This window comes from Bolinopsis microptera, chromosome 5, assembly GCF_026151205.1.
Source record: "Bolinopsis microptera isolate Bmic1 chromosome 5, MBARI_Bmic_1.0, whole genome shotgun sequence".
In the NCBI taxonomy this organism is placed as follows: domain Eukaryota; kingdom Metazoa; phylum Ctenophora; class Tentaculata; order Lobata; family Bolinopsidae; genus Bolinopsis; species Bolinopsis microptera.
The window spans coordinates 22,611,065-22,638,648 of NC_087076.1; the positions used below are offsets into that span (position 1 = coordinate 22,611,065).

The 27,584-nt window shown below is 40.3% G+C and overlaps 3 protein-coding genes and 2 long non-coding RNA genes across 5 annotated transcripts in view; 1 reads left to right on the top strand and 4 right to left on the bottom strand.

The window, feature by feature from the left end:
* The window catches only part of LOC134815553 (cytoplasmic FMR1-interacting protein 2-like), a 123,754-nt gene extending 96,627 nt beyond the window's left edge, over positions 1-27,127 (bottom strand). Inside the window, exon 1 of the mRNA XM_063824094.1 lies at positions 27,102-27,127. The gene's annotated coding sequence lies outside the window, so the exon portion shown is untranslated. The remainder of the gene's footprint in view (positions 1-27,101) is intronic.
* LOC134815076 (leucine-rich repeat and coiled-coil domain-containing protein 1-like) lies at positions 311-4,861 on the top strand. Its single transcript, XM_063823549.1, is given in 10 exon segments — positions 311-1,729; positions 1,732-2,219; positions 2,402-2,527; positions 2,705-2,837; positions 3,052-3,155; positions 3,286-3,393; positions 3,540-3,619; positions 3,976-4,120; positions 4,251-4,506; positions 4,568-4,861. Coding segments are annotated over 9 exon segments (2,760 nt in total). The 5' UTR covers positions 311-348; the 3' UTR covers positions 4,446-4,506; positions 4,568-4,861.
* On the bottom strand, positions 6,407-9,814 carry LOC134815556 (uncharacterized). Its single transcript, XM_063824097.1, has one exon. It carries the CDS (start codon positions 9,812-9,814, stop codon positions 6,407-6,409), a length of 3,408 nt encoding a protein of 1,135 aa, XP_063680167.1.
* On the bottom strand, positions 11,041-14,269 carry LOC134815714 (uncharacterized). The gene is made up of 2 exons (XR_010160281.1): positions 13,976-14,269; positions 11,041-11,224 (listed from the first exon to the last, which is right to left on the bottom strand). It is a non-coding gene; the product is annotated as an uncharacterized LOC134815714 (long non-coding RNA).
* On the bottom strand, positions 14,272-18,381 carry LOC134815715 (uncharacterized). Its single transcript, XR_010160282.1, has 3 exons — positions 18,353-18,381; positions 18,138-18,255; positions 14,272-14,306 (listed from the first exon to the last, which is right to left on the bottom strand). It is a non-coding gene; the product is annotated as an uncharacterized LOC134815715 (long non-coding RNA).
* Positions 27,128-27,584: the final 457 nt, after the last annotated feature.

Consider the following 27,584-nt stretch of genomic DNA (forward strand, 5'->3'; position numbering starts at 1 on the left):
TTCTATTTCATATGTATTTAAGTTTGAATTTTGCTCCTACAAGTTTATGATAATAAGTAATAATGTATTTGATTGACTCTTAGTTATTTAAAAAGCTTTCCTAATCTTATCACTCTTATTTATCCAATGTGGATGACAAAGTTCCATTGAAAAATTATTGACGAAAAAAGGTTTATGAAAAATTGAACTTAAGCTTTAATACGGTCATGATGGCTGTTTTCCTTATCAACTTTGTTCTTAATTAAATAAGTCAATACGGAAGTACGATTTTGGTATGTTTTGTAATTCAAAACTTGCATTTGACAGGTAATGGCTCAGTATTCAGCAATAGCAGAGAGTGTGAAAAGTATGGACTCTATCAGCTACCTCCGAGTCCACGCAAAGAAACTAAAGTTCCTCAACCTTCACGGGAATACCATAAGAACTATAGCAAATCTGGAGGAATGTTACTATCTTGAAGAACTTGACTTGTCATCTAATAAAATTACCAGTGTTACTGGTCTGGAGGCGTGCGAATCTCTTCTAAAGCTCAACCTCTCTTGCAACGAAATAAAGCTAGCGGCTAATCTGGACTTTCTCTACAAACTGAAACATTTGAATCTGTCGTACAACAAAATAACGCAGGTCAAAACTTTATCACACTTTTCAGAGAGAAGGTTCCAGTTAGAAGAACTGCATCTTCACGGCAACAAGTTGAACTCAGTACCTGCAACTATTGGTGCTCTCAGGAAGATCCTGACTCTGAAACGTCTGACTCTTCACTCCAACCCTCTCTGTCTCAACACCAACTACAGGAAGGCTTTTGGAGACTGCATGCCTCAGTTGGAGAGTATTGATGATTTTCCTCGAGTAGATGATTCCTTCTCGTCTGAGTCAGTAACTACAGATAGTACAGTTTCCACCCAGCCTATCATTACGCCTCATATCAACAAGGCTCTTAAAAACTTCAAACATGAGGTTTCTTCTGAGGAATCATTGGGAACAATAGAAAACTTTAACAAAAGTGAGGACGAGGACACAGCGAACCAATCAAGATATCAGCAAGGCAGCAGAAATAAAAGCAAGGAAGCTGAACTACCTGACAAAGATTACACGGACCTGATAAAACAAGTACTAACTGCTATTAGAGAGGAGGAGTTCCCCGTCAAACTAGACAAGAACGCGAGGAAAATATCTGAGGAGATTAATACGAATCAGACAAGTGTAGATGTCACTCCACCGAAAGGGGAGGAAGCTATAGAGATTACGGCTGCTCAAATTAATGCAGAGTCACTGAAATCAACAAATAAACTTTTGCTAACGGAGCTGGAGACAGAAAGGGAAAGACGGTGGAAGAGTGAGAAGCATATTGCCGAGCTATCTGACAAGATGGTTAAGAATGAGCACGCGATACAAGAGTACGAGTGCTTGAACAAGAGCAGCGAGGCTGGCATTAACGGTATAAGAGACTTGTTGATGAAGGAGCAGGGTCAAAAGATGAAATTAGCCAATCTTTTGGAAACATATCGAGAAAAACACAAAGACGTTGTCAGCTTAGCACAGAATAGAGAGGTGCAATTGAAGAAGCGTGAGGAAGAAATAGAGCGATTACACGCTACAATTGAACAAATGAACCGTTCCTCAGGGGATACAGTAAAACAACACAAGCTCTCACTGCAACAGGTGCGACAGGAGGCGCAGGTGCAGCGCAAGGAGTGCGAGCTGCTCCGTCACCAGCTGAAAGATCACCAGACGAGGTGACGAGTCTGCAGGGGTTGATAGTGACCCGGGAGCAGGATCACGTGATAGAGAAAGGGAATCTAGTTCCTCTAAATGGGGAACTGTTTAACAAGCGTGTTGATGAGTTGCTGGAGAGGGAGCGTCACACCCACACCCTCATGAACAAGAACTTGATAGACTCAGCAAAGAACTGGCAAGAAAAGCACGGGCAGTTGGAGAAGGAGTTCAGAATAGCCCTCTTCTTGGAGAATAAGAGATACGAGCAGTTACATTCCTCCTTCACTACTATATCTGAGGAGTTATCTACCCGGAGAAGGGAGGTAAACAGACTGAAGAGTGAGGATAACAAGAATATTAGTCTGATAGATAAACTGAAAAGTAGTGTAGCTGAACAGAGTGGGGGTATCGATAAGCTGAGGAGGGCTAGGAGTGAACTAGAGGAGAAGTGTAAAGTTAGGATAGCCGCGCTGGAGAGGGAACTCCAGCAATCTACTGAAAGTGTTAGTTATCTTCTTTTTTTCAAGTTGTTTTATCAGATCCAGTTATGAATTTCATAAATTAATGTAATTAAGTAACAAACAGTAACAAACAGTTACAAACAGTAACAGTACTAGTTACTGGTTGCTAGGTTACTGAGTGGTTGCTAGGTTACTGAGCAGGTGTTTAATCCCAAATACCACAGGTTGTACAGCTGACCGGATTCCAAAAAGAAAACAATTCTTTAAAAACAGAAAACTCCGCTCTCCAGTCTGTGATAGAAGGACTCCGGGCTGAACGAAACCTCTGGTCAAAAGAGCTTGCCGAGCAGGTCAGTTTATTTTAACAATTTAGATTGATATTTTTGAAAATATGTGCTCTTTAGATAAAAATATAAATAACTCTGAAAGACTTAAATTATGTCGAATTCCCCTTACTTAATAAATAGCTAGTGAGAACATGACTCTTATACACGTGATGCCCATATAAAGAGTGTCTTATATTTCAGGGTGCACAACTAGCTGTTGACAGGGGAGATTTACAGAGTGACCTAAAGGGGCTGAGGAGAGAGTTAGTTGAACGCAGTGAACAGTTACAATCCCTAACTGACACTTCCCGAATCAAGGAGCTCCAGCTCAACGGTTTCTTTACTTAAATAATTGCCAAAGTTCCCCAGTGTGAATTACTCTGTCAAATTCACCCCCACCCCCCCCCCCCCCCCCCCCCCCCCCCCCTCCCAGTTCAAGACGCTTTACTTTACACAGGTAGTTCACTTGCCCCCCTCCCCCAGTTCACGTGCCCACTATTTGTCCATATTCTATCTAGCGTCCAGCCTAATTAACGTAATAACTTCAGACGCTATGGAAACTATAACGAAACTAAAGCAGACGATAATAAGTAATCAGGGTGATAAAGAAGAGATGAGGAAGCTGCAAGAAATAATAGAGAGCGTCTCTCAGGTATAAATATACTTTATACTACTAATGTTTCATTATTTTTTAATTTTCTTTCTTCACGGCACTTTGAGTCTTGTCCAACATTTGAATTCGAAGAAATATTTTAAGTTTTTACTGACTTTAGTTTGTTAAGGAGAGGGAAGACGCAGAGATAAGAGTTGAAGCTATAAAGCAGGCTCTGCATAGCTGTCAGGAGGAAAAGGAGGAAGTGTTACTGAAATTCCAGGATGTTACAGAGGAGGTTAGTTTTTAGCTCATACTAATGATATTTTTTAAATTTCAAAATTCAAATAAACTTTACATCAATGTATTACAGTTATATTTAGAAAAGACCACAATATCTCCTGTGAGGAAATAACATTCTCACGTAATTGTACTTTATTTTAGAGTGATCGAGTTAGAAGAAAGTACAAAGACTTAAAACAGCAATGGGAAGACAAGATAACTGTCTTTGAAACTGTGGAGAAGTAAGTTTTTATACCGTGAAGAAGGGGCGCTCATAATCACCCATAATCATGAGGGGGCAGAGGTGGGGGGGCACGATAATCATGAGGGTAGGGGGCACATAATCAGGAGGGTGGGGCAGAGGGCACATATTCATGAGGGTGGGGCAGAGGGACCTAATCATGAGGGTGGGGCAGGGGGCACATAATCAGGAGGGTAGGGGGCACATAATCATGAGGGGGGGGGGGGGGGGCAGGGGTCACATAATCATGAGTGGGGCCGGCCGCTGGGGGCACGATAGTACTATTCAGTAAGATTGTGCCATTATGTGTCAGAAATATTGACATAATGTTTAACATGACATAATATAACCTGGCAGAGCAACAGAGGAGATGAAGGAGCGCCACACGGAGCAGGAGGGGAGGTGGAGGAGGAGTATCGAGGAGGAGAAGGAGAAGATAACAAGGTTAGAGGAGGAGATCAAAGTGTTGGAGGATAAACATGAGCTGGAACTGAAGCGACAGGTAGCTCACTACTCACCATAATATGGTTATTGGATATCAATATAATTGTATACGCATGTTTGTGATTAATTTTCTAATTCATGATTTATGTAACTGTAACAGTAACTGTATACTGTACATATTATTTCAGGAGGAAGACGCAGAGAAGAACGCGCAGAGCTCAGTTCTAAGAGAGAAGAGTTACAAAGAAGAATTAGCGACATTGGAGCAGGAGATGAGACTTATAATTCATCAGTCACAGCAAATGAAGAAGGAAAATGACGCTAAATTATCTAAACTTGCCGGTGCTTTGGGTGAATTCACAACTTTTCTACAGCCAAAATAATCAACTGTCTGAGCAAGAATAGACTATTATAGTTTTAAAACCTTAGAGATCACAGTCAGGGGTGTAGGAAGCAGGGGGCGGGCCGGGGGGGGGGGGGGGGGGGCAGGGGAGATCACAGTCAGGGGTGTAGGAAGCAGGGGGGGGGGGCGATCACACCCCTGATGACAGTATTTCTAGTGGTTTGTGTATAAGATAATATGAGTGTAAGCTATAAAGAAGAGAAGTTTTCGTTGGATTGATAGAATGGATACAATGGAAAAGCCGATACAATGGAAAAGCCGATGAAGCACCCCATGACTGTTATATTGAGTTGACATTTTTATTATGACAAATTATTTTTATCAGATTATGTAAATATGTATATTATGTGAATAGAATGCAAATATTGATAACTTAAATAAATTGTTGACAACTTTATCTTATTGTATATATTGTGATTCACTATCAAAATAAGGGAGATCTCGCGACTATATCATCTGCCCCAATTATGAGCAACCCAGATTTTGGAGGGAACCGGGCAAGGTAACAACAAGTAATTTACATTATTGTTGCTGAAATAACCATGAATATTAATCAAGGTAACAACAAGTAATTTACATTATTGTTGCTGAAATAACCATGAATATTAATCAAGGTAACAACAAGTAATTTACATTATTGTGGCTGAAATAACCATGAATATTAATCAAGGTAACAACAAGTAATCTACATTATTGTTGCTGAAATAACCATGAATATTAATCAAGGTAACAACAAGTAATTTACATTATTGTGGCTGAAATAACCATGAATATTAATCAAGGTAACAACAAGTAATCTACATTATTGTGGCTGAAATAACCATGAATATTAATCAAGGTAACAATAAGTAATTTACATTATTGTGGCTGAAATAACCAGGATACATAATGTATGAAGACTTTGTTTAATTAATTATTATTATTATTATAAAGGGTCTCAATAAGAGGTCTCGACTGCCTAGGCGTCAGACCTTGGCAGTCGGTAGTTTTCCTCTGGCCCGGGATCAGCTGACCCTAGGGACCAGAGGATAAAGGTGTAGAAACTATATGTATCTACAAAACTTTCAAGGTTGTTTTTACAAGAGACAGGGCTTGCTGCGCAAGGGAAGAAAAGCGGGAGAAACACTCACAAATTATACAAATAAATATTATTATTATTATAAAGGGTCTCAATAAGAGGTCTCGACTGCCTAGGCGTCAGACCTTGGCAGTCGGTAGTTTTCCTCTGGCCCGGGATCAGCTGACCCTAGGGACCAGAGGATAAAGGTGTAGAAACTATATGTATCTACAAAACTTTCAAGGTTGTTTTTACAAGAGACAGGGCTTGCTGCGCAAGGGAAGAAAAGCGGGAGAAACACTCACAAATTATACAAATAAATATTATAAAACATAGCAAAAAGAAATTCAAACAATCCTACACTACTACAAATGTTTATTACACACTACAATGTGATACATGATAATTACATGCTGTATAGACAAGAAACAGGGCTTGCAGGGCAAGAGATGGATCAAAGGGACTAGTCACAGAGTGTAATATACAGTGATTCAGCAAGAACCCATTGCTGAATCTGGCACACAAAATACCACAATCAATAAAAGAATATACAATATATCAAACAATATGTTTATACAAGAATCAGGGCTTGCAGAGCAAGAGGAGAAAAATAAGAGAATACTACCATCAACTGTATATACCGCAGTCCATCAGATAGGTAATCATTACTAATACACAAATCAGCAGGGCTAACAACAATATAAAATCCATAATAAATACTCAATCTACCCAATATACGAGTTAAAAATTGTATAAACAAGAGACAGGGCTTGCATAGCAAGGGAAGAAAAATAAGAGGACCAGGTAAAAAGTGTTTATTACAGTATCCAGTGAGGAATAAACTAAATATAGAGTATCTACAGTGTATTATACTCTCAATAATATCATATGTCTAAGACCATCCTGAGAATCCTGGCTGATCCAAGCAGAGCTGTCTTCTGGAGATTAGAGATGCTCAGATTGCAGTGGACTGCGTCGAGGTGTTTACGAAAGTTTATGGTGATAGTTCCTAATGCGCCTATCACCACAGGGACGATTGTGACCTTTCGTAAATTCCAGTTCTTCTTAATTTCTCTTTTCAGGTCTTGATATTTCAGAATCTTTTCTTGTTCTCTATCCAAGATCCGGGTATCTCCTGGGACTGCAACGTCAATGATGGTTGCTGCGTTGGTTACCTTGTCTACCAGGAGGAGATCCGGTCTACAGTGTTCGATAACGTGGTCCGACTGGACATGGAAGTCCCACAATATCTTGACTTGTCCGTTCTCCAGCACCTTCTCTGCCCGGTGTTCGTACCACCTTTTACTGCGTGGGAAGCCGTATTCCTTGCACAGACTCCAGTGCAATGCGGCAGCTACTTTGTCATGCCGACACTTATATTCTGTCTGTGAAAGTTTTGGGCACCCATTCAGTATGTGGTCTATTGTCTCGTAATGATTTCTGCAGAGTCTGCAGAGGGGAGAAGAGCCAGGTGTTTTGTCAATCCTGTGCTTCACGTAATTAGTCCTAAGTGCTTGGTCTTGGGCTGCTATCAACAATCCTTCTGTCTCCTTCTTCAAATCTTGTTGGGTGAGCCAGTTCCAAGAGGTTAACGGGTCTGCTGTACCCATCATCTGCCTTGGGAACTGTCCGTGCATCACTTTAGCAGTCCATTTCTCCTTGCGGATTTCCTCGCGTTGTGTTCGGTCAATATCTTTCTCTATCTCTTCACCCAAGAGTATCTTGTCTTTGACAAAGTAGTCCTTCAGAGCAATCAGTTCTGGGTCTCTACTTCTCACCACATAAGTGGTGAGTGCATTCTCCTCTCTCTTAACGACTTCCTCTATACTATGTAGCCCACGGCCACCCAGTTGACGGCTGACGTATAACCGATCAACATCTCCTTGGGGGTGGTGAGCTCCATGTATCCTCATCAGTTTCCGGGTCTTGACATCTAAGGCTTTGGTCTCCCCAGCATTCCATGAGAGAATTCCAGCTCCATATCTTATCACAGGTACAGCCCAGGTGTTAATCGCTTGTATACTATTCCTGCCATGAAGCTGGGATTTCAAAACCTTTTTAACTCTTCTGATATACTCTTTTGTAACCAGTGCTTTCATCTCTTTGTGTAGTATATCATTAGCTTCTAGTATTCCGAGATACTTATAGCCGTCGTCCTCCAACTCATGGATCTGTTCACCTGTGGGTAGGGAGATGCCTTCAAAAACGGCTCTTGCTCCCTTCTTCACCTTCACCACGGCACATTTCTCTAGCCCAAATTCCATTTTTATGTCACTGCTGAACTCTGCTGTGGTATTAACCAGTGTGTGCATTTCGTCTTCACTCTCGGCATACAACTTGAGGTCGTCCATATATAGCCTATGCGACACTTTCGGTTGACCTCCTCTCTCCAGAGAGTATCCTATGTCATGCTTATTCAAAAGAATGGACAGGGGTATAAGGCTAATGATAAAGTGGATAGGTGAGACTGAGTCTCCTTGGAATAGACCTCTATTAATTTTAATTCTCCCAAGGGAAACTTTACCAAGCATCAGGTTAACATACGATTGTTTGAAGGAGGCTTCAAACAGATCTATGATGGATGAAGAGATACCACACATGGTCAAACAAGATAGAATCCAGGAGTGTGGGACGCTATCATACGCCTTCTTGTAGTCTATAAACGTCATGTTCAGGTTCCGCTTCCTTCGTTTACAGTTCTTCAGGATGAGTTTGTCTATCATTAACTGTTCTTTACATCCTCTACTCTTCTTCTTGCACCCTTTCCGCTCAGGGGGGAGGAGCTTTTGCTGGTCTAAATGGTGGTAAATGGAATCTGAGATTAGACCAGTGAACAGTTTCCACATAGCTGATAAGCAAGTAATTGGTCTGAAATTGCCTGGGATGGGTCCCTTGGAATGATCCTTAATGAGCAGGTACGTGCGACCCAGTGTCATCCATTCTGGGATATCAGCATTGGACAGGCAATTCATAAGTTGATCTGCAATCCTATTGTGGAGTTCTTTAAAGTGCTTTATCCAATAAGCATGCAGTCCGTCTGTACCAGGAGAGGACCAATTAGTCATTTTCTTCACTCTATCTGCAACCAGGGTGTTAGTTATAACAAACTGTCTCTGTTCATCTGCTGAGGCTAGTGCTGTTCTGACATCCGGTAACCATTCAGCATCACTGTTGTGTTCAACCGGCTGCTCCCATATGTTCTTCCAGAACTTCAGACAAGAATCCTTGTCAGCCTCAGGGTGGGAGATATCCTGTTCTTCAGGGTTTGTTTGAAGGTTTCTGTAGAACTGCCTCTGGTTGTTTCCAAACAACTTGTTCTGGTGGTATCGTTCGCATCTTTTATTAAATCTCTTTATCTTAGCTGCTTTTGCGCGAAGACGTTGCTTGAGCTCCTCAATGATGCATGGTATACCCTTTTTCTTCAACAGAGGGTGACGTCTGTTGAGCCCTTCTAGTATTTTTTGTTTAAGGGTAGTACCTTTCTTCTTCTCCTCAAGGTAGGAGATGTCTTTCCTAACCTGGGTAATCTTATCTTCGATTCTTCTTTTCCATAGTGGAGTTTTCCGTTTCCCTGTATTCTTATTTGCAGGTTTTTCACCAAGTCTTTCGCTGACTAAATGTGCCCCTGCAAGCAATAGGGTGTTGGTTTCAGTGATTGAAGAAGTTGGAATCTCTGCTATACATGAGTTGATGAGAGATGTTTCCTCCATAAGCTTCTTTCTGTTCACATGTCTCAGGGGCTTGGTTTCTATCACTGAAGGGTCTTCTAGGAGCCTTTTTAGCCGTTCAATGATTGCCTCCTTGTCAAAATCAGGTACCGTTGTGGTGGGGGTGAGTTCTTCGGCGGCGACAGTTGGGATAGTTGCATCCCTCAACGTCCTGATTGCTTGGGAGACTGTGGGTAAAGCTTGAGTTGTCGTTGTTGGAGCCTCTTCCACTACGCTAGGTGGAAGAGTACCTCGAATCTCCATTAGTTCTATGTCTGAAAGGAGATTATTATTTCTGATTGACCTTGCTTGGTCTGCCAATCTTTGTTCCGTACAAGTGAAGAGTCCGGCATCATCCCACAGTGATCGGAGTCTTCTCCTGTAACCAGAGCGGGATGGTTGGCTCTGGTAATACAGCGTCATGAGCTGTATGTTGTCCTCCTTGCTCCACGTGTGCCGAGTGGAAGTCTCCGTGCGAGCCTTCCTCTCACGTCGAGCTGGAGGGATGATGTTAGGTTGTTGATCCTGCTCTGACCCATTAGTAGGGAGAGTAGGAGAGTTTGAAAAATTTGAGAGAGAATTCATATCATAACTGGGGGACTTAGTATACCCCCTAGAGAGTTGGCAGGGAAAACAGAGCACTGAGCGTTGCCCCGCGTCGCCCAGCTCCCCAGGTAGCTACCTCCTGGGTAGTAGACTCGTTAGTAACCATTTAACCCATGGCCACGCATCCTTTTGTCACGAGTCCACAACTTAAGATTGGGGGACTTCTGCGGGTCAGTCCATGCCCGATAAGAAAACCACTAGGTGTCAATTGCACCTAGTCAACAAACCAAGAGCTAGAGCAGAAGGATACAAGAATTTAACCAACGAGAGGCAAGAAAGGGAATTAACCGGGGGACAATTAACAAACAATACAATGAAATATAAAATGATTACAATGTTATAATTACTCGAGTATAGTAACATTATAGATAGTAATATTTCCAAAGGAATGATATTCTTTCAGTACCAGCAGTCTGTGCTGCTATGATATGGAATAAAAATCAGGGGATATATTATCTTAAAATACTGCTTTCTCAGTTACAGATATTTTTCTTGGTTTTTCCATTTTGTGCTTTTTTTTTTTTTCTTTTTTTTTTCTTTTTAACTTTTTTTGTAATTTTCTTTTCTTTTTTCCCTCCTAAACATGAATATTAAGCAAGTACAAAATCTCATGATAACATTAAGTGATGTTGAGAAGGGACATAAGAGCCTGAGGTTCTGGTGGTCTACAGGTGTTTCACCAGCTGTTTCCCTGCGGTTTCTTTGCGTTCGCGACTATACCCATTTGTGATTCTCCTGTGTGGACGCAGGTATGACAAATCATATATCATCTTAAAGTACACACTCAGACTCGGAGATCACAACCTTAATCAGTTCTAGGGATTGTTCCTGGGTAGAGTTATGAAGGTTTAAAGCTTTCGTGCCGCGCAATCGCCCCAAAATGGCTAAAAATGTGTACTGTCGAAGAATAACTTTGCGCATGGAGTGCGCGAGCACGTCAATTTGATAGTTAAAATTGTATTTTGAGTATCTAATTAACAGCTAAGTTCGCTAAGCCTAATGTCTTCACATGATCACCCGAGACTCGAATCGAGTTCGAAACCGACCCAGACCCATATTCACATTTTTTATCCGAAACAAGTAGGATGACTTGTTAGAACAACCATGTGGAGGTATCATTTTGTTAATAGTAAGTTCAAGTCATTTTGTACTCATAGTTGGATAATATCCGGTTGGAAGAGACAAGGACAAGTGAAACAAGGAAATTAGGAGTGAGGGCAAATTTTCATTTTCTTTGAAAAATAAAACATTTTAATTTAAGGTTCTAATCTCACATAAAAACAAATTAACATTTTGATGTGATATCAGAGAATTGTTCGAGAGGTAAGGTCTAGGTATTCTTATCTCATCGTAGAAAATCTTTGGCAGAACTTCACTGCAACTCCCAATCTGAAAGAAATTGAATTGTCTTAAAAAGTCTCATATAAAAACGATTACAGGGGTAGGGGTTTCCAGATTTTAGCTATTTTCATTTCACCTTGAATTCAGTAATTTTAGAATGGATATGGCCTGAGTTCCACCTACCCCGGAACATAAAATCACTACAGGGGTAAAGATTCTCGGTCTGGATTTTACCTGAATTTCAGTAATTTTGGGATGGGCGTGGTCCCTAGGAGTGGCCTGAGTGGGTTGAGAAGTCGAAACTTAATTTTTATGATGGTTTGGGACAAGTACTACCTATTTAAACACTAAAACATGTGCCACCTACTCCGGAACAAAAAGCATCACAGGGGTAAAGATTCTCGGTCTGGATTTTACCTGGATTTCAGTAATTTTGGGATGGGCGTGGCCCCTGAGAGTGGCCTGAGTGGGTTGGGAGGTCGAAACTTGATTTTTATGATGGTTTGGGATAGGCAGTACCCATTTTTATGCTAAAACATGGGCCACCTACCCTGGAACATAAATCGCATACGGGGGTAAAGATTCTCAGTCTGGATTTGTATGGGATTTGGCCTGGATTTCAGCTATTTTGGGATGGGCGTGGCCCCTGGGAGTGGCCTGAGTGGTTTGATAGGTTGAAACTTGGTTTTTTAATGGTTTGGGATAGGCAGTACCCATTTTTATACTAAAACATGGACCACCTACAGCTACCCCGGAACATAAATCGCATACGGGGGTAAAGATTCTCAGTCTGGATTTGTATGGGATTTGACATGGATTTCAGCTATTTTGGGGTGGGCGTGGCCCCTGGGAGTGGCCTGAGTGGTTTGAGAGGTGGAAACTTGGTTTTTATGATGGTTTGGGATAGGCAGTACCCATTTTTATACTAAAACATGGGCCACCTACCCCGGAACATAAATCGCATACGGGGGTAAAGATTTTCAATCTTGATTTTGCCTGGATTTCAGCTATTTTGGGATGGGCGTGGCCCCTGGGAGTGGCCTGAGTGGTTTGATAGGTTGAAACTTGGTTTTTTAATGGTTTGGGATAGGCAGTACCCATTTTTATACTAAAACATGGACCACCTACCCCGGAACATAAATCGCATACGGGGGTAAAGATTCTCAGTCTGGATTTGTATGGGATTTGACATGGATTTCAGCTATTTTGGGGTGGGCGTGGCCCCTGGGAGTGGCCTGAGTGGTTTGAGAGGTGGAAACTTGGTTTTTATGATGGTTTGGGATAGGCAGTACCCATTTTTATACTAAAACATGGGCCACCTACCCCGGAACATAAATCGCATACGGGGGTAAAGATTTTCAATCTTGATTTTACCTGGATTTCAATTATTTTGGGATGGGCGTGGCCCCTGGGAGTGGCCTGAGTGGTTTGAGAGGCCGAAACTTGGTTTTTATGATGGTTTGGGATAGGCAGTACCCATTTTTATACTAAAACATGGGCCACCTACCCCGGAACATAAATCGCATACGGGGGTAAAGATTTTTAATCCTGGATTTCAGCTATTTTGGGATGGGCGTGGCCCCTGGGAGTGGCCTGAGTGGTTTGAGAGGTGGAAACTTGGTTTTTATGATGGTTTGGGATAGGCAGTACCCATTTTTATACTAAAACATGGGCCACCTACCCCGGAACATAAATCGCATACGGGGGTAAAGATTTTCAATCTTGATTTTACCTGGATTTCAATTATTTTGGGATGGGCGTGGCCCCTGGGAGTGGCCTGAGTGGTTTGAGAGGCCGAAACTTGGTTTTTATGATGGTTTGGGATAGGCAGTACCCATTTTTATACTAAAACATGGGCCACCTACCCCGGAACATAAATCGCATACGGGGGTAAAGATTTTTAATCCTGGATTTCAGCTATTTTGGGATGGGCGTGGCCCCTGGGAGTGGCCTGAGTGGTTTGAGAGGTGTAAACTTGGTTTTTTTGATGGTTTGGGATAGTCAGTACCCATTTTATACTAAAACATGGGCCACCTTACCCCGGAACATAAATCGCATACGGGGGTAAAGATTTTCAATCTTGATTTTACCTGGATTTCAGCTATTTTGGGATGGGCGTGGCCCCTGGGAATGGCTTGAGTGGGTTGAGAGGTCGAAACTTGATTTTTATGATGGTTTAGGATAGGTACTACCTATTTCACCACCAAAACATATTCCAAAATCCTCTTCATAAACCAAGCGAACGCGTGTGCAGTTATAAATTGTGCGCGCGCGCCAGCCTTTCTGTCAAAGTGTGGCTAAACAAATTTTTTTTCAACACGAAAATCTTGAAATTTGCTAGTTTCAGAAGATAAATCCATCAATTTCCATGAATTTGGGACATTGGGACATCGAAGTGTTTGCTGTATTTAAGTGCTGGGAATTGGGTTAAGCCTCCATTCGATTTTCTAAAATGGATATAGTTATACTTATAAGCTAAGCTTACGAGTCATCAAAAGTCGCGTAAAATTACCCAGGTTCATGGAATGAACCGAAATGAACGAAAATGAATATTCTCCTAAAAGTGCTCAAAGCTCCCGTGTTTGACATGGTAAAAAACCGAAATATCTCTGATAGGGGGGGGGGGAGGGGGGGGGGAGGGGGGGGGGGTACCAATGACATAAATTGCATAATGGAGAATTGGACAATAAAAATTTCCATTTATGCCATAAAACGTATGCCATTTTATGCCATTGGTACCCCCCCCCCCCCCCCCCCTGATATAAACCCGCAAAAGTGTTATTTAACAAGGGCAGTTACCTGCTCTGTCCAAGCGGGCCGGGCAGGTTGTTCAGAGGGTCTTTGTTATGGTTGCCGGGCAACATGTTGTTCTGGTTGCCTGGTCACAGGTTCCTCTTCGTCACAGACCATGTGCATGGCCTCCACAGACTGAGTACTGGCGCTCCGTTCTCTCACACACTGCTGCTTATCAGAGGGGCGGGCTGGTTGGGAAAGTACTGGTGACCATCTTTCGAGGGAGAGAGTGGCATGGTGGGTCATGTGGTTCAGGCTCACCATATCAACGGGGCCCTCCTCTTCTCCCTCTCGTAGTCTCGTTCCGCATCATAACTACTACAGTCACGTCTCCACCCTAGTGAGATATAGTGTTAATTGAGGAATAATATTTCTTTCTGAACTTCATAATGTGGTGAAATCAGCAAGTAACATCAAACAGGCAATTTTTGGTGAACATGATGAGTAAGGTACATGGAAAATGGTAACTTTTGGTGAACATGGCGAGTAAAGTACATTAAAATTGGGAAATTTTGTTAGATATGGCGAATGAGATACCTCAAAACTGGTAACTTCTGGTGAAATTAGCGAGTAAGCTACACTAAAACTGGTAACCAAATAGGTAACTTTGGGGTGAAAATGACAAGTAAAGTACACCAAAACTGGTAACTTTTAGTGACCATGGCATGGTGCGAGCTAGGTACATAAAAACTGGTTACTTTTAGTGAACATGGCGAGTAGAACGGGGACCCTAATGATCCAAATACTTATCGACCAATATCCATATTCCATACTCCCCTTACTTGGGAAATGTATAGAATACTTTGTTAACCAACAGCTTACCGAGAACATTGAAACAAATAAACTGCTCACCAACCAGTTATGGAAGTGACAATGACTTGGTGAATGTTGTCCAGAAATACGAAGGTCACTTGAGACGAACTCGTAGTTTTAGTGAAAGTGAGAGTCAGCAAGCCACAAACTCCACCACAGCACCGAAAGGAAAAAACTGTTTCAGTTTGTGAAGAAAACGGGATCTACGCTTAGATCTCGCCTCGTTACATCTAAACAGCTTGCCTTAGGTGCTAAACATGGTAAAACTGAACCCTGTCACAGAAGAAACTGCAAGTGTTGTAAAATGATCATGAGTAAGGACTCCATCACATCAAATGGCAAAAAGATCAAATCAGCCCCTGGTTGTTGCAAGACCTATAACATCATCTATCTTGTACAGTGTTCGATTTGTAAGAAAAACTATGTGGGTAGGACTATTAATAGCTTGCATAAAAGGATGGACGGACACAGGTCCAAATTTTATGAAATCATTGATGGTAGAGCATTTGATATTACTAGTGATGAGTATAGCCTAGGAGTTCACTTGATTGACTACGGTTTAGGAGTACATTATACATACAGATTTTAATGAAACTTTTATAACTTTTATTTTAGAGAATTGCAGTCCCAGTACACTTGAAGTAAAAGAAAATAACTACATACATTTGCTTAATTCTCTTAGACCTTTTGGCCTTAATACTGTCAATCCCTTTGGATTACCTATATTCCATAAACCTTAATATGATCTTTTTACCTTTTTCGGATTCTTAATTTTGTAACGGCTCGAGTTTCACTAACCTTTTAACATTTTTTAGGTTCAATGTCACTGGAGATGACTACAATCGAAATATATTTGGCAAGAATCTGAATGTTTTCAGTGTTGAAAGTTTAGTTTCTTAAATCCTGGAGTAGTCATTCGTGTCCCTGATATTTGGGTTAATTCTAACTCTCCTGCTCACCAACCATCAGTTTGGATTTAGGAATAATCAAGGATCTGAGAATATTCTTCCGCCCCGAGGTTCGAGACCTGGAACGGCCCTAAGGAACAAATTTGGCTTGGGTAGACTTTCTGAATACGAGGCTTTCTGAATATGAAGCAGTTTTGCGCAATTGACCACGCCTTTTTTGGCACTTTCGCGATATATAAACCCACATATCTCAATTTCTGATTGGAGAAAGGAGATCAATGCAAAATGGGTATAAAAATGACCAGAATCATCACATTTAGGGGGTAGAACCTGGTTTCAAAGTCCTCACGCTTAAGGTTGATGAGTTATGTGACCACGCCCTTCTACGCGTACGCTCTCGCGAGTAACAATTATCACACTTATTTCATGATATGATCTCAGCTTCTGATGGGAGTAAAGGGCTCATCTTTGGCATACAAATGGTCAGAATCATCACATCGAGTGGGGTAGATCATGGTTTTAAAGTCTACAGACTTCAGGTTGTTGAACTATTAGGTCAAAACGTAACTTAAGGCTCTCGCGAGCCGAAATTTATGTACTTATTACAAGATATCTCAGCTTCTAATGGGAGCTAAGGGCTCATCTTTGGCATACAAATGGTCAGAATCATCACATTGAGTGGGGTAGATCATGGTTTTAAAGTCTGCAGACCTTAGGTTGTGGAGTTATAAGGTCAAAATGTAATTTTAGGCTCTTGCGAGTAGTAGTTAATTTACTTATTACAAGATATCTCAGCTTCTGATGATAGCTAAGCGCTCATCTTGGCCATAAAAATGGTCAAAATCATCACATTGAGTGGGTAGAGCACGATTTTAATGTCTACAGACTTCAGGTGTACGAGTTATTAGGTCAGACCCCATTTTTACCCATGTATACAAGCACAATATACATTATACATAACAAGCACTATGTACTAGCAATAAGTCCGATAAAAAACTTATAGAGAAAGTTCTGACTTTTGCACTTTAAAACAACTGATCGGTATAAGTTATAACGTAGGATGCCACGACCATTGATGAAAGTGTTACTCGCAGCCCAAATTGGCACTGGGTGTGAAACTCAGTCAAGAATAGGTACCAAATTGTCAGCCTTAAAGGCGATTCCGGAAATGTACCTTGAAGGCTTTGAGTAGAACTAAATGAAGCTCAGATCAAGAAATTTGAGGAATACTTGGTGAAAGTTTTTAAAGCTTACAACAGAGTTTGTCACATTTGACATGTTGAGAGCCTATCAATATAGTAATATTGATTATAAATTTGACTTGCCACCAACATCGCACTCTATTGTAAAGGGGACACATCCCAAGATTACCGGTCTTTCGTCAAAGACCAGTCCAATATGTTGGTCACATGTTTCTGTAAGAACAAAGATATCGACAACAGATGTGGCGGGAGATGTAAATTCTCAAAGAAAGGTGTGCTTAGCTATGCTTATTGTGTCTGCCAAAGACAGATCAGGCCCACCTAACTCAACCTAAGACTCTAAGAGATAGAAGCCATTAAAACCTTCAAGAAATACACGTAAAAAGGCTAACAAAGAGTAAGTTTATATATTTCGGTATTGATCAATCATTGCATATGAATGATGAACTGTTACTTGAATATCCCGTAAAACGAAAATCTGACTATTTTATTTGTTATCAAGGGAAAGTTAAATACTATTATATATTCATCAAATAGATTATCATCCTATATTGAGTTGTGATCTCATGTTTCAATTTTGAAAATGTATGTCCATTTACTACATAACAATAGATTAGCAGAACAGTCTACTGCTTGTTTATTTGCAGATGACAGTGCACTATATTTTGATAATATCACTTGAGGCTCGTCTGACAATGTAGTAGAAGTAGTATAAAGATTTTATATGAATGGCTTAGAATTAACAGGCTGAGATTAAATGTTTCAAAATCCTCATTCATAGTATTCGACAAATGTCCTAATCTTGATAGACTGTCGATCCCTCTTGATTTGGAACATGGCAGTCTTCACATAAATCCCAGAAATACCTAGGTCTGGTAATAGACAACCTTTTAAACTTTCAGGACCATATAATATTGATTATGTAAGATCATGTTAGTAGGAGAATAGGAGCATTATTATAATCTAGGTTTTAAAAAACTACATACATCTCGCTTGAATGACTTAAATGTACATCTTTGTTGGGTATATTTTAATGTCGAAGCGTGTAATAAATGTTAGAATTTATTTATTTATTTATTTATACTTCCACTGAAATATAGAAAAATGTTTGTAAACGCTCTTATGCTTCCTCAATTTGATTAAATGGATATTATAGCTGATTTTACATTTTGAATGCTTTAGACTAGTTTCTAGTACAATTGCCCACAATTTAATACTCTGTACTCAGATTAAAAACTAACTCACCTAGCAAAAGGGATCGGAGAGAGCGAACAGGACTGTTGTGTTATTATCCCATAACGTCAGAATGTATAGTAGTTCATCTTGAGAAGAAAACATTTCCACTTATACTCTTCATCACATTCTGACAAATATTTATCATTGATATATAGTATAATTACACAGCAGACTTCTATTTTGATTTGAACGGGTCATGTTTCAAGCAAATTAGGAGCCCTTACCACTGCCGTAGATTATAAGTCCATATTTTTTTTTTTTTTTTTATTAAATACTTTTCAAATTTTACAGAGTACAGCAATAGATGAATATAAAATAGAATCGTTCAAAATATCGCCCCCATCTGTAAAATATGATGGGCACCCAAACACGGTAAACACATAGTGAACTATGTCCGCAGTAACTTGGACCCATTACATCGAATTAATCTAAATCCAAAAATTTATGAAAAACTATTTAATAACAAACAAATCCATGGTGAATAACTGTGGATATATAGTCAAAATTGGTATTTCAATACGTCAAATTCCAGATACATTAGATACAGGTCTGATATGGTCATTAATGTGTGAGGTGTGCGGGTGAAGTGTGATATGATGTTGAAAGTATAAGAAGGTAGATAAAAAAATTAATAAAACAAAAATAATAATAATATGGGGAGCAAAGAGACTAGGCTAGGCTGTTGTTTCACTATCCAATAAACATTTCCATAGATGCTTAGTGACCTCAGCTTTGAAAACACTTGTAGACACAATCTGTCTTACCTGTAAAGGGAGTCCATTCCACAGTATATGAGTTCTGTAGAAAAATGATTTTGCCAGTGGGCTATTTGAGGTACATAAGGTGTGTGAATTCTGACTTAACTTAGGTAAAATTGATGACACAATAGACAGACTGTCGAGGTGGCAACGTCTTAGTCGAGAAGTGCCCTGATATAAAGTGAGATAGTGAGGCAGCGATACAGGAATTAAATTGTTCAGAACTTTGTGGAAAAAAATAAGATCGTTCAAGTCAAACTTTTGAGACAAAGGGAGAATGTCGACAAGCTTGCACTTTTTGACATATTGCTCGGGTGGATAACTGCGGCCCTCTTCAGACAGAATCCATTTAATAGCTCTCTTTTGGAGACTTTCTAATTTATCACTAAGTGATTTATTACAAGGGCGCCAGATTATGGAACAATTTTCGAATTGGCTACGAACCAGGGAGAGGTAAAGCGCCCGGCGACGTTTCTGATCAATGACAATATGGCCATCTCTTCTGACCATACCAAGTTGTTGGCAGGCCTTAGTATAAATTCTGTCGCACTGACTATTCCAACTGAGCTTAGGAGTAACATCGACTCCAAGATCTTTTTCTAACTCTACATACACAAGAGGAGAGCCATCAAGATTATATGCGAATGGAGGAGATAAAGATGGTTTTCCTGAAACAATAAGCACTTTACATTTTGCTGGATGGAATCGCATTTTGTTTCTAAGTGCCCAGTCAGAGAGATAGTCTATATCCATTTGTAAATTGGTATTATCAGAAGATGAATGTATTTTACGCCAGATTTTTGTATCATCGGCATACAAAACAATATCAGTATTATCCGAAAGGCCAAGAGGAATATCATTGATAAACAATACAAAAAGTAAGGGACCAAGGATAGAGCCCTGGGAGACACCAGAATTAACTGAGAGGGTAGATGACATCTCATTACCAATAACCACTCTTTGGTAACGGCCTTGAAGGTAATTGGTAAGAAATTTGAGAAGTGTACCATCAATGTTATATAAGGTCTTTAGCTTATGAAGAAGGATATCATGATTTACAGAATCAAATGCCTTAGCAAAATCAAAATACACAACATGATTGATAATGTTTTCGTTAAGAGACAATGCCAGGCTATCACAAAAATCAACCATATTGGTTGTGCATGACTTGTGCTCTAGAAAACCATGCTGCCTGGGATCAAGAAGGGTACTTGTCAAAGAAAGCAGTTTACGTTTAACAATGCGCTCAAAAACTTTCATGACTAAACAAGTAAGGGATATTGGTCTATAGTTTTCAACCTCACTTTTCTTACCTTTCTTAAATATTGGGACAACATTTGCAAGTTTCCATTCTTGTGGAATGTAGCCGCTGTTGTAGGATCCACGAAAAATGCATGTTAGAGGGTAAGCTAAACCTACGGAACAATTTTTTAGAATTTTACCGTGTATGCCATCTGGTCCCTGGGCTTTATTTGAATTAATATTTGAAAGAAGCTTACGAACATCCCGATGATCGAAGTCAATATCAAAATCAACATCATTGACATAGGAGATGTCAGTGTCATAAAGTGAAGGATCCGAAAACTGGTTATAAAAGAAAGAATTGAAAAGTTTAGCTTGATCTTTGGGATTGAACCGAAGCTGTCCAGAATAACTAACACAATTAGGAATACGGCAGGAGTTAGATTTATACTTAACATGTGACCAAAACTTCTTAGTTATAAGCGCTGGATCATCACTATTAAAAAGATTATCTCTTATTTTGGCTGATGAGAGCCTCTTAAAATCTTTACGGCTAGTAACAAACTTTAACTCATCAGAAATAGAACCAGAAATTTTAAATTTAGCTCTGAGTCTATCTTTTTTACGGCATGAAGAAAAAAGTTCACTATCGAACCACGGGGGTTGGAACTCTGATTTAATAATTACTTTAGGAATATGTATATCAACTAAATTCATAATGCAGTCTTTAACTAACTTCCAAGACGAATCAGGATCTAGGCATTCTAGGACTTGCCAATTAATCGAGCATAATTCACGATTAATCATGTCCCAGTTTGCTTTCTTAAAATTATAGATTTTACGTTTAGGAGTTTTCTTACGGGAAAAGGAGCTTTTAATTGAAAAAGTGACAGGAAAATGATCAGATTTGCACACGGAATGAGGATCACAGACATTCAAGTTATCAATTGTGTTATCATAATTACTGAGAAGAATGTCTAATGTATTACCACTTTTATGGGTGGGTGATGTGATCAACTGGGAGAGAGAAAGATCACTGAAAGAATCTATGAAGGATTGCTCAATAGGTACGGTACTGGATGAAGATAGCCAGTCTGTATGGGGGAGATTAAAATCACCAATAACATAGATTTTAGGGGGATTCTTTTTGGAAACTAGCTTGCGAATATAACTAACTATGACATCATGATTAGGTAACCCAAGAGTTCCTACTCTATAACAAGTACAGATTACAATACTCTCTTTGTTAAGAAAAGAAATTTTAACGGCAAGCATTTCTGCACCTAGGCTAACTGGTAGTCGGGTTGTAGTGGCGTCGAGATCAGACCGAACAGCCAAAAGAACACCACCTCCATTTTCCCTAAACTTTTTAGGGTTATTAGGATCTTGAGGATGAGTCTTTCTCGTGCGGTCATTGCGGAAGATTTCATATTGAGAAGAAGGAAAGATTTCGTTGCTAGAAATAGATTTTTTGAGCCAAGTCTCATTTAGGGCAATTATGTCAGGCTGCTCTATGTTAGCAAAGGATTGAAGTTCGGAAATCTTATTACCATCAAGAAGGGGATGGGAGGAGCTTAGGTTACTGAAAGGAATGAGACCTTGGACATTTTGGTAGAGTACAGATAGAGAGTTGGGACCTGGATTAAGCATAGAAGGATTAACAAGAGTTATCAAAAGAAAGTTAAGAGAGAAAACCCAAAGAATGAATAAAGAGACTAGACGCCTGAGGCGGCTGGAATACTTGACTCTATTCATCTTACCAGGGAGAAAAACATTTCTTATAAACCATGAGGAGATAATTACAAAGAAAAGTTTGATGTGGGAGCAAGCAAGAAATGGTATAAGATAACGTGGGCTGTCAAGGAGTAGAGAGGAATGAATATTAGAATCTAGGGGGAATACGGTGTTCATGGACCTAACCGTGGAGAGAAGAATTGGGAGAAAGTAAGTCATGATGAGAGAATAGAAGAGAAACATATGATTATGATAATTGTAGTTGATGTGTGGGGTGTATGGAGACTTAAATGTGTAAATTTTGTTAGGTATAAACGTGTTGATATGTATAAGTGCATTTCTTGACTGTGTACGAGGCCTTTTGCATGCAAAAAGACCTATTCTAAGTCTAAACGATTCATTGTCTGGGGGGGGTGTAACCCAAAAAAACCCAAAAAAACCCAATCCCAGTATTACCTTTTTCAGGGTAGGAGTTGGGTTTTTTTGGGTTTTTTACAAATTTTTCATTTGAAGGAAATAAAATCATGTAGGCACCTAGCAAAACAATTATTAGTACAACATCACTGTTGTGGTTCATCACTACAACATCACAATAGATATAATCGCTTAAATATCACCCAAAAGCAGTATTTTATTCACTGATGTGCTCAGAAGAAGTTGGCCATCCAGATATGATATCAGCCATATGTAATGCTCACTTCGATGGCCATGGCAAATTGAGTTAGTAGGGACGCAACTCACTGATGACCCCAACCCTGACCGCAACCGGTACGAGAGGAATAAAGCCTTTCTTCTCACCTTCACGATCTCTGTTTCCGTTTTCCTGATCATCCGCTTAACGAGAAACCATGCTCTATCTCCAACTGAAAGAATCTTGCAGTTACCATCAGCTGCATGATCGCATGTGATATTGAGTGATATCTTCGCTTGTTTATGGCCCTGGAGTCGCTAAAATCTTGACTGGGATGGCATTCGATCTCGCCCTCCATTGAGGCAAACCTCAACAGCCGTATCATGATGCAGAGCATCACAATACACAGTTACTATTTTCGCCCATTCCTCTGATGAGTCAATATCCTCCACTTTACAAGTAGGCAGGTGGTCTTTCAATGGTTGTGTGAAGCTTAGGTGGCCCAAGGCGTCACCGCTGGATAGACGCTGGGTGGAAGCCCTGGTCTGATGTGAGGCTCCCAGAACTTTGAAAAGGGGTATCCTGCTGGTGCCCTCTTCCAGACACTCATCGGACAGCATGATGAAAGCCACTACCTCTGCGTGCTGAAGACTGGATAGTATCCAGTCTTCAGCACGCAGAGTGTGGATACTGGACAGGGGGTCCAGGCTAAAGGCAGGACGATCGACGGGAGACATTGAGCCCCGGTAGTTCAATAATTTGATCTATTGACTCCTTAACTCTTGGTCTACAAGAGGCTTTGAGACTCGTAAATCTTTACTGTGGATTGCACAGTAGCTAAAGAGGTGTTGGCTGTTACCCTGTTCAACCTAGTATACTATGACCATTGACCCAGCTAGACTGGACCACACTCTGGTGGTCAGGATACGGCTCCCTATGCCCGGGGTACCGGGTAACGAAGTAGTCAGGGGAAGGGTTAGTCCCCGCTAAAGTGTAGCTCTGTTCTCACTCTAACCTCCTTATGCTTTGGGATAAAATCGGAAAGTCCCACACTGGAGCAGGTGACGATTGGGTAAGGATTACAACTGATGCTGTTGGGTAGAAAAAGGAAGTGTCACATTTGTCTTGTATAGCATATTATGTTCGTGCAATTACATGCTCAAGATACCCAAGATATTATGGTGAGAGTTAAAGATGGCTATTGTTCAAGCGGATGCCCTTAACCTTTTAGTGGCGCAAGAGTTAAGAACACAATCCACTGCAGGGGACTGCACAGGATTGTGAGCCAACTGAAAAGTCAAGATGAAGTTTATCAACAGCTTACGGGTTAAAGCCCCTTATTTTTCTAGTGGAAGTGGTTGCCGGGGAAATTACGCTACTATTACAGAAGCTGATGACTCGGTCTCCACATCACGACAACCTATTTCTACAGAAAGTCAAACAAGAAAACATCAAAAAAATATGAACATCAATTGTATTGTATCATGTAAAAGGACTGCTAAGGTTAGCACATTTAACATAAGATTAAGAACAGCCAGAGAACAGCACAAACGCATCGAACTTGCAGAACTATTTTCTCGAAGCAAGCTGCACATCCTTGGCCTGCAAGAATCGAACATCGGGTAGCGCATGCTGATTGCTGAGAATACCAGAATAGAAAAGATGAACAAAGGGATTCATCCAGTGATATCATCTGCGTGGAGAAACGCAGCTGGCGCTTCTAATGGGAGAGTAGGAATCATCTTGACGAGTACAGCAGCGCATATGAGGCTATAAGTCTTATAAAATTATAAAATCTTACAGCGCAAGGATCCTCACCATGTCTCTTAATGGAAAGCCCAGGCTCACTGTCATCACATGCTACAGTCCTACAGAAGCCTCATCTGATGAGGAGGCATGAAATCTTTTTTGTCTAAAACCAAGCATCTTACAGTTAATTTAGTAGGAGAGGAGCCACACACAATAATTTCTAAGGACGGACATGCCTTAGAAGAAGTTGAGGATTTTAGTACAACGGAGCACGACTTTAGGTTACGCAAGGCCAAGGCATGGGCTGCCTACCACAAAATGTAGGCTATATGGAGGTCCAATTTGCGCCGAGATTTAAAGATCCGTCTGTTCAAGTTACGGTTGAATCAATCTTCCTGTATGGAACGAAAACGTGGACAATAACAGAATCTTTGAAGAAAAGAATAGACGGATGTTACAGTAGAATGCTTCGGATGGCCCTAAACGTGGACTGGAGAGGACATCGCACCAACAAGGAGGTCTTTGGATCACTCCCAAGAGTTATTTCGAAGATACAGGCCAGAAGAATGAGGTTGGCTGGGCACATCCAGCGACATGATGACCTGGCAGCACACCAACTTCTCCTTTGGGAACCTAGGGAGGGGTAGACCACCGCTCACCTTCGTCGATAACCTAATAAGTGACACTGGATTAAGAACACTGGGGAGATTAAGGAGCTTATGACGGACAGAAAGCTTTGGAGACACATCATCGAGACTCGGACTCTGAAGCCGCCTTAAGTCAAGTAATTTAAGTCATGTGCTTTGACTTGCCCTTGACCTTCGTCATAGCCTCCTTTCATGACAGGAGAACACATTTGCCACGTTTGGCACATTTCCACTTTGTGCATTCATATATGGATTATATCTCGATGAACGAGACATCCTGTTTGCTATCGTGATAACATACTATCAATATAAACACACTTATATACTATGTAAACTATCTATTAAGTTAAGACATGAGAACAACACGTAGGTAAGACTCAGTGGGAAATAATTCACATTCAATACAATTAATGAAATGGCTAGAATTTTGTTTAAATTTTGTTTAAAAAACCCAAAAAAACCCAAAAAAACCCAATCCCAGTATTACCTTTTCTTGGGTAGGAGTTGGGTTTTTTTGGGTTACACCCCCCCCATTGTCTAACATATTGGAAAATGGACAGTGACCGAATGTACCTGAAATGGGAGGCATAAAATTGAGAAAAAGATTAAATCAGAGATTTGTTTGAGTTTTAATTTTAGGCGCAACGTCTTAATCAAAATATTAAATGGAAGAAAAGATCAAAGATTTAAATTCCCAGAAGATTATTTACAACCCTGTCAAAACTGTGTTCGTTTACAACAAACTTAAGCCAAGTGGACAGTAAACCTACTCCTCTCATGTTGAGATGAAGCCAATCATGGTATAGAAGTTCATTACATGATCTAAAGTCTCGAGTTAAAAAGACTGAGAAACAGTCTAAGAACACGCAATTATTATTTAGGCATAAGTCTTTAAGTAGATTATTAAAATCTAGAACATTCTTTGCTATGTAGGAATATAAACATTTAATAGGAAGACAACATTGGATAATTATAATTGCAGCGGGAAATAACTGCTTAGTGGTGTCAATTAATTCAGTAAGATACTTCCTAAGGAACTGAACCCCATACTTAGAATGTTTAATGTCATTTGTACCAACACTCAATATAATTTTTTCAATATCGTCAGCTTCTGCAGCTGCATGAGTTTTATGAAAATTATGAATGTTTTCAGTGATGTCTCTAATTTTTGCACCACTTTGAGACACATTGATTACTTTCCTTCCCCGGAATCCCAACTTATTTGTCCGTACGAATTTTGTCATTGACGTACCAAACAGGACAGTGGTTTTCCTGCTCTTCGGTTTTCTTGGAGTATTTCGGTAGTAAATGGTTGGTGTTGAGGTGGTGGTGGGCGGCATAGGAATTGTAGTGCGGGCAATCTGCTCCTTGACTACATTTGTATCTGTCTTCGGTATCTGGCAGCGAAAAGATAAGCTATACCGAGTCCCCTTAACTGAGCTCTCTGCACGAACCTTGTGAAGACAATATTCCTGACACCCCGGTTTCATAATATACAAACTACAGTCCTTTGGGGTGATATAGCATTTACTGTTACATCGCTTATCCCCATTTTCTGGAATTATGTCGATGGTCCTCTCAGCTCCAAATGAAACTACATAAATACCTTGCGACTGGTCAAGAGACACCTCGTCGTCGTTGTGGTACCTAGTTGCACAAGAACCAGACTTGTACATGCTTGCTAGGCATGAGTTTAGCTTGCAGCCAAACTTGGAGTTGATATCATGCATAAGCTCTGTTATCCCAGGATAATTTAAAATATCGATTGGCTCCTTAGTCGTGGTGTGTCCATTTGAGGAAGACCATACATATTCTTCTCCAGTGGAAGTGAGCCACTTTGTGGCAGTTTTCACAGCAGTTTGCTTGGCCATAAGTGTTTCAAGTTCAGACATCAACGTGCCATGTTGAACACTCTTGTTCTGAACAAAATCTGAATGCAACTCCAAGAAGTCCTCGCATTTAACAGAATTTCTCTTAAGTTTCATGACATTCTCAACACTGGCCTTGAGAGCTTTCAGCTCATTTAATGAAAACGAGTTTAAAACATTGGTAACAGAATTCAGATCCATAGTGATGTGAGGAAGAGGGAGGAGAAAATGGCGGTGAGGGAGGAGAAAATGGCGAAGTCAATACTGTAGCCCAGGAAGTAGATGCGTTGCTTAGGATACAAACGGTCACGTCATAGTCTCTTCTATCGCTTTGACATTGGGACCTAAAATTATTTGTTATATAGTAGTGTTGAAAGTATTAAAACTTAAAATATTAGCAACCATATTTTAGGAATGCTGCATTCTGGACGGCATTGTTTTTCAGATCAATTCACCTGGACAAAAATAATAATTGAGTAGTTACCCTGTCTTCACTGCAAAAATTATTCGGTGAATAAAAGATTATTATTCCCATTATTATCACTTATCAAACGAGATAGCTACAACAAATATCATCAAGTGTCTAGACGAAAGGTCTTACCTCTATTCTCTGGTTGCTACTTGCGGGTTGGTTGAACATTTTAAAGTCAGCGAGTGCCAGCGGTAATCGATTACAATTCAACAATGAAATATACCAGCTTACGTGCATTGCATGACTCAATAACAAGTAACCTTAAACTCAGTTTTAATTCTCAAAACGAAAATATTTACTCCGCAAACGTTTACAAAGTTTGCAATTTGGATAAAGCTTGGATGCGCGGCTTGAC